General features: G+C 52.2%; 1 protein-coding gene across 9 annotated transcripts in view; it reads left to right on the top strand.

Moving 5' to 3' along the window:
• Positions 1-13,898, top strand: part of TNIP1 (TNFAIP3 interacting protein 1) — a 46,956-nt gene that overhangs the window by 22,817 nt on the left and 10,241 nt on the right. For all 9 annotated transcript variants that reach the window (XM_074360942.1, XM_074360946.1, XM_045506719.2 and 6 more), the window contains 6 exons: positions 329-409; positions 2,760-2,951; positions 6,497-6,591; positions 8,203-8,323; positions 12,029-12,118; positions 13,780-13,845. In XM_074360942.1, coding sequence (XP_074217043.1) covers positions 329-409; positions 2,760-2,951; positions 6,497-6,591; positions 8,203-8,323; positions 12,029-12,118; positions 13,780-13,845 — 645 coding nt within the window. The remainder of the gene's footprint in view (positions 1-328; positions 410-2,759; positions 2,952-6,496; positions 6,592-8,202; positions 8,324-12,028; positions 12,119-13,779; positions 13,846-13,898) is intronic.

Below are 13,898 nucleotides of genomic sequence, written 5' to 3'. Positions count from 1 at the left end.
AAAAAAGATACGATCCTGAAGTGCTAAAGCGATCTGAAGTCAGGTAGTCCAGTATCCCTGTTTTACCGATGAGGAAACGGGCAACAGAGGGATGTGACCTCGACCCACACTGTGGGTTGCGGGCGGACTTCCCGGGATTCCCGCTTCACGGTCTCTGAGCTTTTCCTGGGCTGGCTGCCCTCACACGGAGGGGCGCCCAGGGGACTTGGACATGATAAGGGATTTTGTCCTTCCATGTCTACCCCTCGATGCTCTCAGCCTCGGGGCCCAAGAGGTGGGGTGAGGTGCTTTTCTCTCAGGCAGCCCCTGGCTCCCTTCTTCTGCACAGGGCACCTCCTCTGAATTTGAAGTGGTCCCCACCGAGGGGCATTCTCCACCAGAGAGCAGTGGCCGCACCAGAGACCCGACGGTGAGTAGACGGCAGGTCCCTGGGCATGTCCCCCGTCTCCTCTCTGTTTCAATCACCTGGCTCCGGGGAAGAGGCATAGGACCTGCTCTCGTCCCCTGGGCACCTTGGAGTCACCTGGGGACACGTGAGGGGCCAGAGCAGGCGGGGTGGCGTGTTGAGGGGGGTGCTTCCTGCTCACACATGCAAATGCCTGGCTGGTGACTTTCCCATGGGCCGCACAAGCAGACAACATTGTGAAATCCTGGGCACCTTGCCAACCCCGCTGATTTCTGCCGAGCACCGGGCACCTCCACGTTATGACTCAGCCTTTGGGCCTGTGGGCTCCTAGCCCGGGCAGAGTAGAAAGGGTCAGAGAGGCCCAGACTGGCTTACAGCAGGTGATTGGCCCTTCTGTGCAGGCTCCCAGTCCCCCCCCCAGGCTCCCCTTCGGGGCACACAGGGAGGAGGGTAGACCTTCCACTTCCACACACACATGCGCACACACACGCACATACACACATACGCACACACGCACACACAGCCCCCCGGCCCTGGGGTGTCCACCCAGCATCCTCATCCTGTACCTTATCCTACTTGCTGCCTTTACTCCAGCTCTGTCCTCCTGCTCTCTCTTAAAATGGCAGTCTTTTGGAGAACCATTGCAAAGGTCTTAAAGACCTTCAAAAGTCTTTAAGTCTTAAAATAGTCTTAAAGACCTATTCTCCTCCCTCCCTCCTCACTTTGAGATTTTTTTGGCTGTTACACAGGCAGTTTGTGGTCTAATCCTTCACTGTTAACCTCGGTCTCCACTGCCTCCTTCCACCAAGGATTTGGGACATAAATGTTGCTCTTTAGTTCACTGATTGCCTCTGTGCAATCAGTGCAGTCCCCATGCAAGGTCGTCCCCATCACATGGTCCTCCAGCTTGCACTGGCATACCTTCAGTGACGAGGGGCTCACAACCACATCAGGCAGCTCTGAGTATTAGAAGGGTCTGTGTTTCGTCTCCTGGAAACTTCAGTCCCTTGTCCTGTTGTGTCCCTGAGAGCTCTGCGGAGCTGGTCGAGGACCGCTGCTCAGAAAGTATTTCACTCTTATAACCTTGGGCCAGTAACTTCATCTCATTAATAGGTTCCTGCTTAGCACTATGTGCGTAATCTGTGCTGAGCAAAGACAAGACAGCCTCCATGCCCTCTGGGGGCTTGTAGGCCAGTCAGAGAGGTCAGAGGGATGAGGCAATTTATGAGGCTTAAATAGAGCATCATTTGCCACCTCAGATCCTTCGTGGAAAGAGGCAGTGGGGAAGGAAGGCAGAATTGAGGAAGCAGCGGTATCTGTTAGAATAAGGCGCTAACAATATTATCTAGGCATTCACTGAACACCACTGTGGCTGTCAGGGCATTTCCACTGCTGCAGAGCTCAGATGCGGGAAGTCACTATGAGACAGGGAGTCAGGAAGCCCAAGTTCCAGTCCTGACTGACTCACCGGGCGACGTTGGACAAGTTCCTTCTCCATGTACATTGGTTTCCAAGCCTGAAAGCGGAGGCTCCCCATGGCTCTCACTTCCTGTGGCTCCCATATATGTTTAGGGGAGGCCTGCTGAGCAGCTGAAACGGGCAGGGCTGGGAAAGACGAGCAGATGGGACACAGTGGGAATGAAGCACAAGGAGGTGTGGGGGCTCCTGCAGGGGAAGGTGGGGCCTCGGACGCCTGGGAGGTGAACTGAGCTCGATGCCATCAGCTTCAGGTGCCCCTGTGGAACCTTGGGCCCTGTCTATGGTGAGAGTGTTCTAGAAAGAGGAGAGATGGAAAGGAGAGAGACAGGGAGAGAGAGAATGAATTCTGACTGGACTATCTGGCCCAGGGTTTGCTTCTTTTCTTCTATTTTCTACTAGTTTGGGGTCCTTTGAGCTATCTAGAGCTAGGATTCTTAACCTGGCCCACAATCCCTGAGCCAAAGGAGCAGGGCTGCACGTGGAGGGGTACCCTTTCCTGGGCCCCTGCTTTCTCATGTCAGTTCACCTGCATGAGGACCCTGTGTGGTCAGAGGGCAGAAAGGGGGCGTGGACATTTAGTAACTGAGGATTCTGAGGCCCAGTGGACAAGTGATCTACCCACAGGCACTCGGCAAGGCCTGAATGTGGGAGGCAGGTGGCTCCACGACTGGTAAGCCAGCCAGTGGCCTGGGAGTCCCAGGTCCTGCCCTGTGACTCAGCCCCAGACAGGGAACCTGCGTAACTGGAGAATTTCCCCGGGCTGAGCTGGGATGGGGGGAAACTGAGTCATGAGGAACGGGGAAGTGGAGGGGGAATGGCTGGTGTCACCTACTCAGATGGTGCTGAAGAGCAGTCTGCATTCCCCACCCCGCAGTACCTGGGCCCCCTGCCCCACGAGGACAGCAACCTAATGCTGCACCTGCAGCGCCTGGAGACCACCCTGAGCGTGTGTGCTGAGGAGCCGGACCGCAGCCAGCTCTTCACGCACCTGAGCCGCATGGCCCTCGAGTTCAACCGGCTGGCCTCCAAGGTGCACAAGAACGAGCAGCGCACCTCCATCCTGCAGGTGAGGCCGGGCCGGGGAGGGTGGCCTGGGCTGCGCTGGGCTGTGTGGTTCCCCTTCCGCTTCCTCCAGCTCTGCTGGGGAGTCCAGGGTTCCTCGGGGAGTTCTGAGGGTGAGGTTGGGGGCCCGACCTGGGCTTCTTGTTCAAGATGGTGAGCAGGGTAAGGAAGTTGTGGGAAGGGACAAGGAAGAGGAAGGAAATTGGGAAATAATGGGGTGGACGATGCAAATTTCATGGTTGGGTTTACCCGTGAGGCTCTGGCTGTGGGTAGGTCGGCAGCAGCTCGGCCCTTCTTGTTCTTCACATACAGGTGGGGAGAGAGGGGACAGAGGATGGCCTCTCGTATGTCTGCCTCACCCCTGAGGTAGGACCATCATTATTCCCACCATAGCTCTCAGAGGTGATTTTTTTTTTTGCCTGAGGTCACCCAGCTAGTAGATGGTGCAGCTGGGATTTGAACTTTGATCTGTCATGTCCCAAAGCCCATGCTCTCAACTCCCATCCCAACCTGCCTCCCCAAGAGAGGGAGCTTTCTTTCATAACCCTCCCTGTTACGAAAATGGGAATGAAGTCAGATTTTCTTCCTAGACCAGGCCAGGCCTTGGGCCATTTGGTCCTTGGTTCCAGCAGTGACTCTTTGTTGCTCTCTGACCTTAAACAAGTCACTTATCCTCTCTGTCCCTCAATGTCCTCATCGGTAACATGGGTCTGGAGCTTCCTCCCTCAGGGAACTGCAGTGAGTATTAAATGAAGCCTCTAGTAGCGTTGAGAACATAGTAAGTGCTTGAAAAGTGGTCAGTGATATTGTGGTGATTGGGCATCCACACTGGGAAGGGGATCTGAGCCTCGAGGGCTTGGGAGTAGGGAAAGGTTCACAGGTGGTGAAACTGAGGCTCCAAGAGGGCCTGCTTAGGCCCTGAGCACTTGTCCCCTTAGTGACAGAGCTGTAACTGGAAGCCTTCCTCCCTCCTCTGTGCCAGTCACCGCCCTGTGGTCTCACTCATGTCTGTAACATTGGAGTGACCAGTTGATGGGTGGTGGGAGGTGTTAGCTGTGTGCAGCCTTGGGAAGGGCCTGGGTCGGCAAGAGCAGGAGGGGTGTCCAGGCGGAAGACAGATGAGGGGCTACGCTGGGAGTGGTGACTGGAGCCTGGAGGGCCAGGCTGAGGGAGACAGCCTTCAGTTGTCTGTCGGCGAGGCTCGGGGATGTCAAGGCTGAGCTTTGGGCAGGTGAACCTGGTGCACTGCCCAGACTTTGAGTGTCTCCTTTTCAGCTTTGAAATGAGGACTGATACCAGGCCTCATACAAGGGGTCCTGCCAACCCGTTATTTTTATACCAGACTCCCGTTTGTTTCCTTCTTAGCTCTTCTCATAGTTTGTAATAATTTTATTTTATTAAGCGGTTTACTTACTTTGTGTTTTTCCCCTTGTGCTCCCTGCTAGAATGTAAGCTCACAAGAGGGGCAGGTACCTTGTCTGTGTATTCACCACTGTACCCCAGCGTCTGGCACTTAATACGTGCTGAGTGTGCATTTGGTGAATGAACGAATGAATGAATGTGAACAAAGGAACTCACAGAGGAGCTCTCTTAGCCCCTTTGGTGGAAAGTGATGACCTTTGTGATGTATTCTGTCTATCAGCTGCTTTGTGCCCAGGACATTTGCCCAGAGACTCGGAGGAAGTAGCCCTCTAGCCTGGAAGGGCAGAGAGCATGTGAGGCCTTGTCCTGGCCTCCTGTAGTGACCACAGCAGGGCGTTCTGTTCCCTGGAGGCCCTGCCCAGGGCCATGGCATCCTGGGTATTTGCCCAACCTGTGGGTGGAGGCAGATTAATCCGGTTCCCCCTCATTCATACACTGATTGGTTTCTTGGTTCACTCAGCACTTCCAAGGCCAGGTTTGGCACAAGGCCTCTGCTGGGCACTGCAGCCAGTCACAGTGGTTTTCTCTTCCTTCGTGTCTGAGTCCCCACCAGTTCCAGGCTGTCTCCTTCATTCAGCCTTCCCAGGTCTCTCCTGTGTTGGTCAGGAGGGGCTCGGTTTTACTGTGGAAACAAACAACTCTGAAATCTCCCTGGGTAACATAAAAGTTTTCCCTCACGTTCTGTGTGGCTGGGGCTTGTTTCTGCTCCACAGTCACATAGAGGCCCACTGTCCTGTGCCCTTTGGAATATGAGGCAGCCTCTGGGAAAAAGAGACCAGAGGACTGTGCATGGCCAAGCCCAGAAGTGACACTTGTCCCTTCCACTCACCTTTCATTGGCCAGAACTAGTCACACGATCACGGCGAGCCTGGGAAATAGATGTGGGAGAATGTCTGTGCCCCCAGCCCAGCTTACAGGCTGCCGTCTCCCTTCCCTGCTCCTTCGTCACAGGGGAAGGAGGCACTCTTCAGGGTCTGCCAGATGGAGTTTAAGCCCAGTGGTGATTCTTAATAGCGGTACAACCTCCTGCAAATTATTTCACCTGCATTTAGCCTACCTTTAAAACAGAGTCAAGTGTGTAGCTTTGGTCCCTGTCTTCCATGCCCCCCACCTCGTTGCACTCAGGCGCGAGTCCTCAGGTGTTACCAAGTGCCTGGCAGCTCACAAGTCACTTGCACTCCTCCTGTCTTCTTCGTCCTCACAGCTCCTGAAAGGGGGGAGGGAAGGAGCAGGTGTTCCATTTTGCAGGGGAGGGAACTGTGACTCAGAAGCGAGGGAACCCTGAGCCACACCGAGGAACTGGTGAGGTTTTGACCAAGTGCCCTGTCTTCCGACTTGCCGTCTGACAACCTCTCACCCCGGAAGCCTCGCACGCTCTCCAAATTCACTAGGCTTTAGGCCTCCTAGGACTCGGGTTTTCCTGTTTCATTTATTCATTTAGCCATTTAGCCATTCAGTCTTCCTGCAGTGGAGTTAAATGACAAGCTGTGCTGGGCCCTGGGCTGGGGATCTGGCAGAAATCCCTAGGACAAGAGAGTGGTGAGGGGGTCCCAGCCCTCTGGGAGTTCATGGACTAGCAGTGGGTGGGGGGTGGGCATTAAGAAAGTAGCACCACCACTGGTTCTTTAGCTCTAATTATCACAGGTACAGAGAAGGGTGAGAGCAGGGGCTGTGAGTGAGGACAGTGGAGGTGACCTGACTCACTTGAGATGTGGGAGTCAGGGAGGACTTCTCTGAGGAGGTGACATTTAGGCAGAGACTTGAAGTAGGAGTAGAAGTCAGTCAGGGGAAGGCTGGTGGGGAAGGGCATTTCAGGCTGTGGGAACAGCAGTGAAGGAGGAGGAGGGTTGATGCTTTTTGCCTTGGGAGTCCAGAAGGCCCCTAGGCTGATTCTTGATCAGGCATCCTCACGGCTAGCTCCTGACGGAGAGGATGCATAGAGGAGCCTGGATGGGCCTCATGGTATGGCTCCTGCTGTCCCACGAGGGATTGGCTGAGGCCATGCAAAGGGGATGCTGTGTTGGGACCTGGTGTAGCTATGATTCCTCCCCTGCCCTCCAGTACCAAGCTGGATTTGGGATGCACCCCTTCCCTTACCTTACCCCCGTCTCCCTCTCTGCCCCGCAGACCCTGTGTGAGCAGCTTCGGAAGGAGAATGAGGCCCTGAAGGCCAAGCTGGACAAGGGCCTGGAACAGCGGGATCAGGCTGCTGAGAGGCTGCGGTGAGTCCAGGCTCCTCAGGGAAGGGGTGAGGAGCGGATGGGCAGGAGGAGGGCGGTGGTGCGTGGCTCTGGTTTCTGGGCTGAGAGCTCTGAGGTCTGTGCCCAGGGCCCTGCTTTGGATGTCAGGTCTCTTGTTCCTTCTCCTTGGGTACCTTGGTGTTTCGTCTCTGGCTCTTTTAATACCTTGGAGAGTACCTGTTTATAAAGTGCCTTGAGAGTTTTAGAAGGTCTATACAAGGTACACTCCATCCTTGGGAACTTGCGCCCTCAGCCTGTTAACCGGGCGGGCTGGCTGTTGGAGAGAGGGCGCAGGACTTTGCTGCCCCCTGCCGGTCACCATCCTGTCTTGCTGTTTTCCTGAGAACAGTCAGGGGTTGCTCATCTAGGCTACTGGGTCTTAATTGTGCATCAAGACCACCGAGGGTCCGGGAAGGCATTACAAGTTTGCCCTCCCCGCCCCTTCCTCCTGTGCTGAGATTCTCGTTCAGTGAGCCTGCGGAGAAGCCTGGGCATCTGCATTTTCCAGTGGGCCTCCGTGATTATGATGTGGGTGGGCCCAGGATGGCACTTGAGAAGCACTGATCTTGACTGTCAGAGCTCGGAGGGCCGTTTGAGATTATGTGGGCCAAACCCTTCATCATGCAGAGGGAGACCGAGGCCAAGGGAGGTCCAGAGGGAGTCGTGTGAGACTACCACTGTGCGGTTTCCAGGCCATATGTGTTGATTGACTCCTGGATGGCCAAGCAGTTGGAGTTTTATAGCCATAATGACTCCACCAAAAACCAGGGCTGGAGAAAAGACTCATGGTTAGGAGGCAAGAGGGCCAGTCCCCACTGTTTGACCTTGGGAAAGCCACTTTACTTCTCTGTTTTCCTTTTATTGTGTGGGAACCCAGCTGACAAATAGAATATGAAGAAATAGTTTCTATATTTCAATCGTACCTGAATCCACATCACCGTTTTTCTTATGCCTTGTATCACCCACCCTATTATTTACTCAAGAATTCACGTTAATTTGGATCATGCTTTTACTTAAAATTATTATAAAGAAAGCTTGCACTAGAGTAAATGAAAACCAGCATGACCTGCAGTAAATAGAAGATAACTCCAACAACAAATGCAGTGAAGTTGGAGGGATGGTGGTTAGTTCTGGCTGATTGCCCACTGAAGTCTCTGAGCCTGAAACCTGCGCTTTCTCTGTTAACGCAGGAGACTAGCAGGTACCGGAGAGGTGCTCCAAACCTGCAGCACCAAACTGAGACTTGGCCTCGCGTGCTCTACACAGGGAGTCTGAGGATCGTTGGAAAGGGTGTCACTTCTTCAAGGAGTGTGGTCCAGGGTTATTTAATGCAGCGTGGGTGCATCCTGAAGATCTCACGTGTTCAGACATCCCACAGTTGGGGAAACCCTGTGGTGAGAATCAGAGGCTTCTAGGGAAGCCCTGCAAAGTGGCTTAAGGATGCCCTTTGTGGTTGCGCCTAAGGGGCAGATTTCAGGCACTTGCCTTCCTCCCCAGGACTCACCTGCAACTGAGATGAGTAGTAGGTCCGAGGCCCCCAGCCCCCTCAACTCAGGGCCAGCAGTGTGACCTCTCTGTCTGCCTCCAACCCAGGGAGGAAAACCTGGAGCTCAAGAAGTTGTTGACGAGCAGCGGCAAAGATGGTGCCTCCGGGCGGCCAGGCTCACCAAAGCTGGAAGGTGCGGGCAAGAAGGAGGTAGCCCCACAGCCACAGGTATGTAGTCAGCAGCTCCTTCCTCAGCACCCCGACTGCCCAGCCTCCAGCCACGTGAGCTCACCTCCTCCTGCTGCAGCCACTTCCACTGTTAAAAGGTTCTGGTCATTAGTCAGCCTGACAGTCTGCCTCCCTAGGTCTTACACTCCTCGGCCCTTATTCTGCCATCAGCCACACAGAGCATCCCATCCCCTGGGGCACGCGCCCAGGCTGCTGGGGACTGTGGCTCCGTGGCTCCCACAAGCCTTTTCTTCTCCAGGCTGAGTAGCTGCAGTTCCTTTGGTCATTGCTCATAAAGACACGTCATTTGTGCGATCTGGGCATATCCCCTAAACTCATTCCAGTTTGTCAAGATCTCTTACAGGGTGGCTGTAAATAACAGTTTAACTCTGATTCTCCTGGTGGAATTAGGGTGTTAGGTTGAGAAAGCCCCTGAGGGGACTCTGTTAAGCTCCTGTGATTGCGCCCTGGGGCCTCTGACATGCAGGGAGGAGGGTGTGGGCCAACTTGCAGGGCCTGTTAATGCCTTGGGCTGGCTGACTTGCCCCCTCTGCGTGGCTGCTCCCAGCACTGGCTCACATCCAGTTCCTGAGCAGGAGGGAGCTGGCTGTCCCCTTGCCAAGTCTGTGCCTTTCCCCTTCCAGAGCTGAATCTCAGCCTTTTCACTGATACGTTTTCCCCCTTTAATGAGGTTTAACGGCTGCACAGCAGGATTCAGCGTCTTTAACAAACCCCACATCTATGTAATACTAACAATTATCCTAATAACTTAATTATCCATGGCTATGTGGCAATGGAGAGTTTACTTAGGATTTGCAAATCCATTATCTGATTTGGACCTCCTTCTGCATGTCAGGAAGGCAGGGCTGGGACTCTTGCTCCATGGCAGGAGCTTTGGAAAGGGCCTGTGACATCACGTCATCAAGATTCCCATATCCACCTGCTCTCAGGCAGACTGGGGGTGGGTGGGCAACATGCTGATGAATGGCCTCCTGAATCCCAGCCCGTGAAGCCCCTCTCCTCTTTCATTTACCCCTCAACTCAGAGCCTGCTTTGCCTGCCTTCTTGTGGAGGTGACTTGCCGACTCTCCTAATCACCCCTGGCTTCTCGGAAGTCTGTGGGCAGGCCCCTTCTCTCACCCAAAGCCCTCAACATCAGCTCATCTCACTGGACTCCTTGGAAAGGCCAGATGCTCTTATCGCCCTGCCAGGGAGGAAGGCCCCATAGGGGGCGTGCATTGTGGGCGGTGGTGAAGCCCATACCCTGGAGTGTCATGAGTTGAATGCTGGCTCTCCCTCTTGTTGGTGCGTCTGTCTTGGACAAGTTGCATAAACCCTCTGGCCTCAGTTTCCTCCTCTGTAAAATGAGATAATAACACCTACCCCAGAGGGTGATTAGAGGATTCAGCGATGTGACATTTGTAAAGTAGATCTAACACTTGGCATGTGGTGGACAGTGAGCATTGGCCATTGCTTTTAATGGCAGCTTTGGTGCCGGCAGCCAGGTTGGCAGACTCCTCTTTTTTGTGGAGGTTAGGGATGCGTCCCCAGGAGCATGACACACCTTCTTCCTCCTCCTCCAGTAAGGCTAAGCACAGCTCCCCTCCAGGAGGCAGCTGGCTTCTCGGGGCAGGCCCATCTCTCACTTTCTTTAAAAGAGGTAATGATCCCTGGAGGGCGTCCCCCAGCCCTCCCTCTCCCCCTACTCCCTGGTTCTGTGATGTGCTTACAGACCTTAGCCTGTAGGGGGCGCTTGAGCCCCACAAGTTCTGCACTCAGGCCCCACCAAAGCCACAGAGGAGTGTGGAGGAGGTTGGGAAGGCAGGACATAGAATGTGGGCAGTGACTCTGGGACAGATGCTGTCAGGCCCTCAGGCTGTCAGAGGTTGGGGCCTTCAGAGCCCATCCTGACTGGTCTTCTCCTTGTGCCGAGGCCCAGAGAAGGTGTGAGTCTTGGCCTACATCATGCAGGGCCTTGGAGGTAGAGCTGGTGCTTAATGTCTGGGTTGCTAGCTTCGTTCTGCCATTTCACCTCAATAGTTCTTATTTTAAAAAATAATTTTTTAAACTTTGTATTTTGAGATAACTTTAAACTTACTGAAGAGAGGCAAAAATAGTCCAGAGGGTGCCCATATCCCCATCCCCTTAACATCTTATGTAACCGTGGTTCAGTTAATCAAAACCAGGAAAGGAACACGGATGCAGGACTGTGAACTGAGCTACAGACTTCATTCGAGTTCACCAGTTTTTACTCATGTCCTTTTTCTGTACCAGGATTGAATCCAGGACCCCCCATTGCATTTAGTTGTCATGTGTATCTTTGGCCTCCTCTGTCTGTGACAGTCCCCAGTGGTTCTTATCTCTCACGTGCTTGAGGCTTTTGAGTTACACCGGTCAGTTACTTTGTGGGATGTCCCTCAGTCTGAGGACCACCTGATGTTTTCTCATGCTGAGGCTGATGTTTTGGACTTGGACGAGCAGACTGTGGGAGTGACATCTTGCATCATGTCAAGGGTACATGACGTCACTGTGTCTATTTACTGTTAATCTTGGTCGTTAGACTAAAGGAGTGTCTTGTCAGTTTTCTCTGTAATAAAGGGATCGATTTCCCCTTTATAATGAACAGATACTTACTCTTTTAAAACAAATACTTATCTTTGAGGAGAAACTTGGAGGCTGCAGGTGTCCTCTGTTTCCGTACACTAATTTTGGCATCCCCTGGGGGATCTCACTGGCGGTGATTTTTATTACGAACTATTCTAATGGCGATTTTGTATTTCCCTCATTCCTTCTGTTTATTCATTGGAACTCTCCTGTAAAGAGGAGTTGTTCCTTCTCCCCCATTTATTTATTTATTCATCTATTTCTTTCTATTAATACGGACTCAAGGATATTTATTTTGTTCTTTGGTTTATAATCCAACACAATCGCGATTTATTTTCTCGTTCACGTTTTTCCAGCTTTGGTGATACGAAGCTTTTTCAGGTTGTCCCCTTTGCCCATGTGACACGCCCATCTCCTTCTTAATATTATTCTGATGACCAAGCACATCCTTACTTTCTGGCCCTGTAAGGTGTTTCCTACTCACTGTATTTTCCCTGCCCCAACCCTGAAATAGACCACTTCTCCAGGGAGCCCTGTTTCTTTTAGTTGGAGAATGGCATTTAGAAACCAAGATCTGTGCTCACTGCCATTGCAGTGACGTTGCTTTGGGTCCTCTGAGAGGTCAGAGCCAGGAAATCCATGTATTCATCACCCATGCACACACATCTTTATTTGTGTATCTTTTTAAAAAAAAATTAAAGAGCAAACATTTTGTAAAATGTTTAAAAAAAAAAAAAACATGTAACACTGGCCTCCTTGGCCAGAGGATTTTTGGCTGATGGGAGTGGAAGGGGAGGGCAGCTGGCAGTGCTTAGAACTAGAGCCTGGGCAGGGAAAGAAGTGGCCATCGGGGGGAGGGGGGAGGGGGAGGGAAGAGCCTAGGCGGCCCTGCCATCAGGGGTGGGGAATAGTGATCTCCATGTCTTCTGGAGGCACTCAGTCATGGCTGGGATGTGTAGCAGTGTCCTGATGGGTGGGAGGGTACAGAGGCAGGAGACAGAGGGCTGGGTCTCAGGGCTGGGCAGCCTTAAAGGAGCACTGAATGGGTGAGAGAATTGTTATTTGAGGCTTTGCTGAAGGCGCCTCTGTGCTTCTCCTCAGGCTAGTGTGACAGCAGGTAAAATCTCAGAGGTGGGGGCCTTGGGTGCGGCTGAGAAGAAGGTGAGGATGCTGGAGCAGCAGCGCACTGAGGTAGGTGGCTGGACGGGGTGGTGGTGGTCAGGAAACACCCTTCCTGCCTCCTGGGACCAGCGGGGCAAAGGCCTTCCTTGGCCTCCTGGCTCCAGCTAGTTCCAGGTCACCATGACCGGTTGCCATGGTGACCGCTGAGCCATCTGCCCACAGGTGAGACATGCTGCCTTGCCCTGGGCTCTTGTCTCTTGATAAGTCCCCCTGCCTACAGGAGTCACTCTGAGGAGGAGGCATTTGGGACATGGTCTAAAATTGTTGAGGGGGTAATTTAGAAAGGCTCCTGTGGTAAACCCTGGATGGTGGAAAGAGGTTGTGATAAGAGGCAAGTTTCTGCATCAGGAAAGGGGAGTCTGGGGTTCATCTGTCACCACACAGCTGGTTCAGGGAGAGACTGTCACAGACAGAGAGAGCCCATGCCTACTTGTAGCACTGCTTCTAATCAGCTGGGAGTCTGCAGAAGTTGGGGCTCTTCCCTTGTATCTCCTGCCTGTTCCTCCTCCGTCTCCCAGCACTGGTATTTCTGGATCAGGGTGGAGGCCTGGTCATCTCTGTTCCCTGAGCCCCTCCTCTCCACACGGCTCAGGAGCTTGTCCAGTCCCTGGGCCTTTCTGCCCTCCCTGGTCCTCCAGCACATTTGAGAGTCAGGTTCTGTTGGTCTTTTGTTTATGTGCATATTTATTTTTATTTTATTTTTGTATTGCTGTTAAGATATTTTTTTCTGATTACTAAAGTAATATAATGCTCATTATAAAAAGATCGAGAATCTCACCTGCTGGGGATGACCACAGTTGAAAAAGTTAACTGCATATGCCTCAATTTTGGCTATGTACTTACTAGTGTATAATGTTTGTAAAAATGATATCACACCTACTGCATTACAGATTGCTTTTTCCTTTCTTTTCTTAGAATTAACTCTATCTTTGAGGATATTTATATATAAAACATACTCTCTGTTCCTTTAATTCTGAATACTTTATATCATATATTAACGTTTCTGAAATTGGAATACCCTTTCCCATTATTTTATCTATTTAATGATGTTAGGTTCTTTTTTCTTCCCTGAAGGATTGTTGTTATATCAAGATTATGGCAAATACTTAGTGTCATCCTAGAACAGAGGCAATGTATTAGACACTTGACTTTCTGAAGAGCTCCCCAGTCCTCCCTTCTCTGTTTATTCTATAATTTCCTTAACTTATTTCCAATGCTCACGTTGGCCTCTAGGTTTTCTTGTTTTTTGCAATATAAACATTGCTGAGATGATCAGCAATGCCCGTATTTTTTACACACCTGTGCAAGTGCTTCTCTTGGTTACGTTTTTCAGAGTGGAATTATTTGGCTAAATAGAAGCAGAACTTGATGTTTTAATACATGGTCCCATATTACCCTGTACATGAGTGTGTGTTCCATAATTCTACACCAAAATTGTGTACTGCTTCTGTGCCTTGGTGCTAGTCTTCCTTTCCTGGCAGTGGTAGAATGTGGTGGTTGATAAAAGTGACTCCCTTTGAGGCAGGTTTTTGAGAAGCGCAGGATGGAGGCAGTGTGCATAGCCACCGTCCACACACGCTCCATGCACCTGGGAAGCTGGTGTGGGTGGAGTTGGCTCTCTTTGGTCCTTCTCTGCTCACCTCCTGCGCACCCCAATGTCTTCCCCGCAGCTGCTGGAAGTGAACAAGCAGTGGGACCAGCATTTCCGGTCCATGAAGCAGCAGTACGAGCAGAAGGTAGTGTGGGGGTGACGGGAACTCAAGGCTTGGCCCCCTGCTTCTCAGCTGGG

This window comes from Camelus bactrianus, chromosome 3, assembly GCF_048773025.1.
Source record: "Camelus bactrianus isolate YW-2024 breed Bactrian camel chromosome 3, ASM4877302v1, whole genome shotgun sequence".
Taxonomy (NCBI): domain Eukaryota; kingdom Metazoa; phylum Chordata; class Mammalia; order Artiodactyla; family Camelidae; genus Camelus; species Camelus bactrianus.
This window is presented reverse-complemented; position numbering and strand designations above follow the sequence as displayed.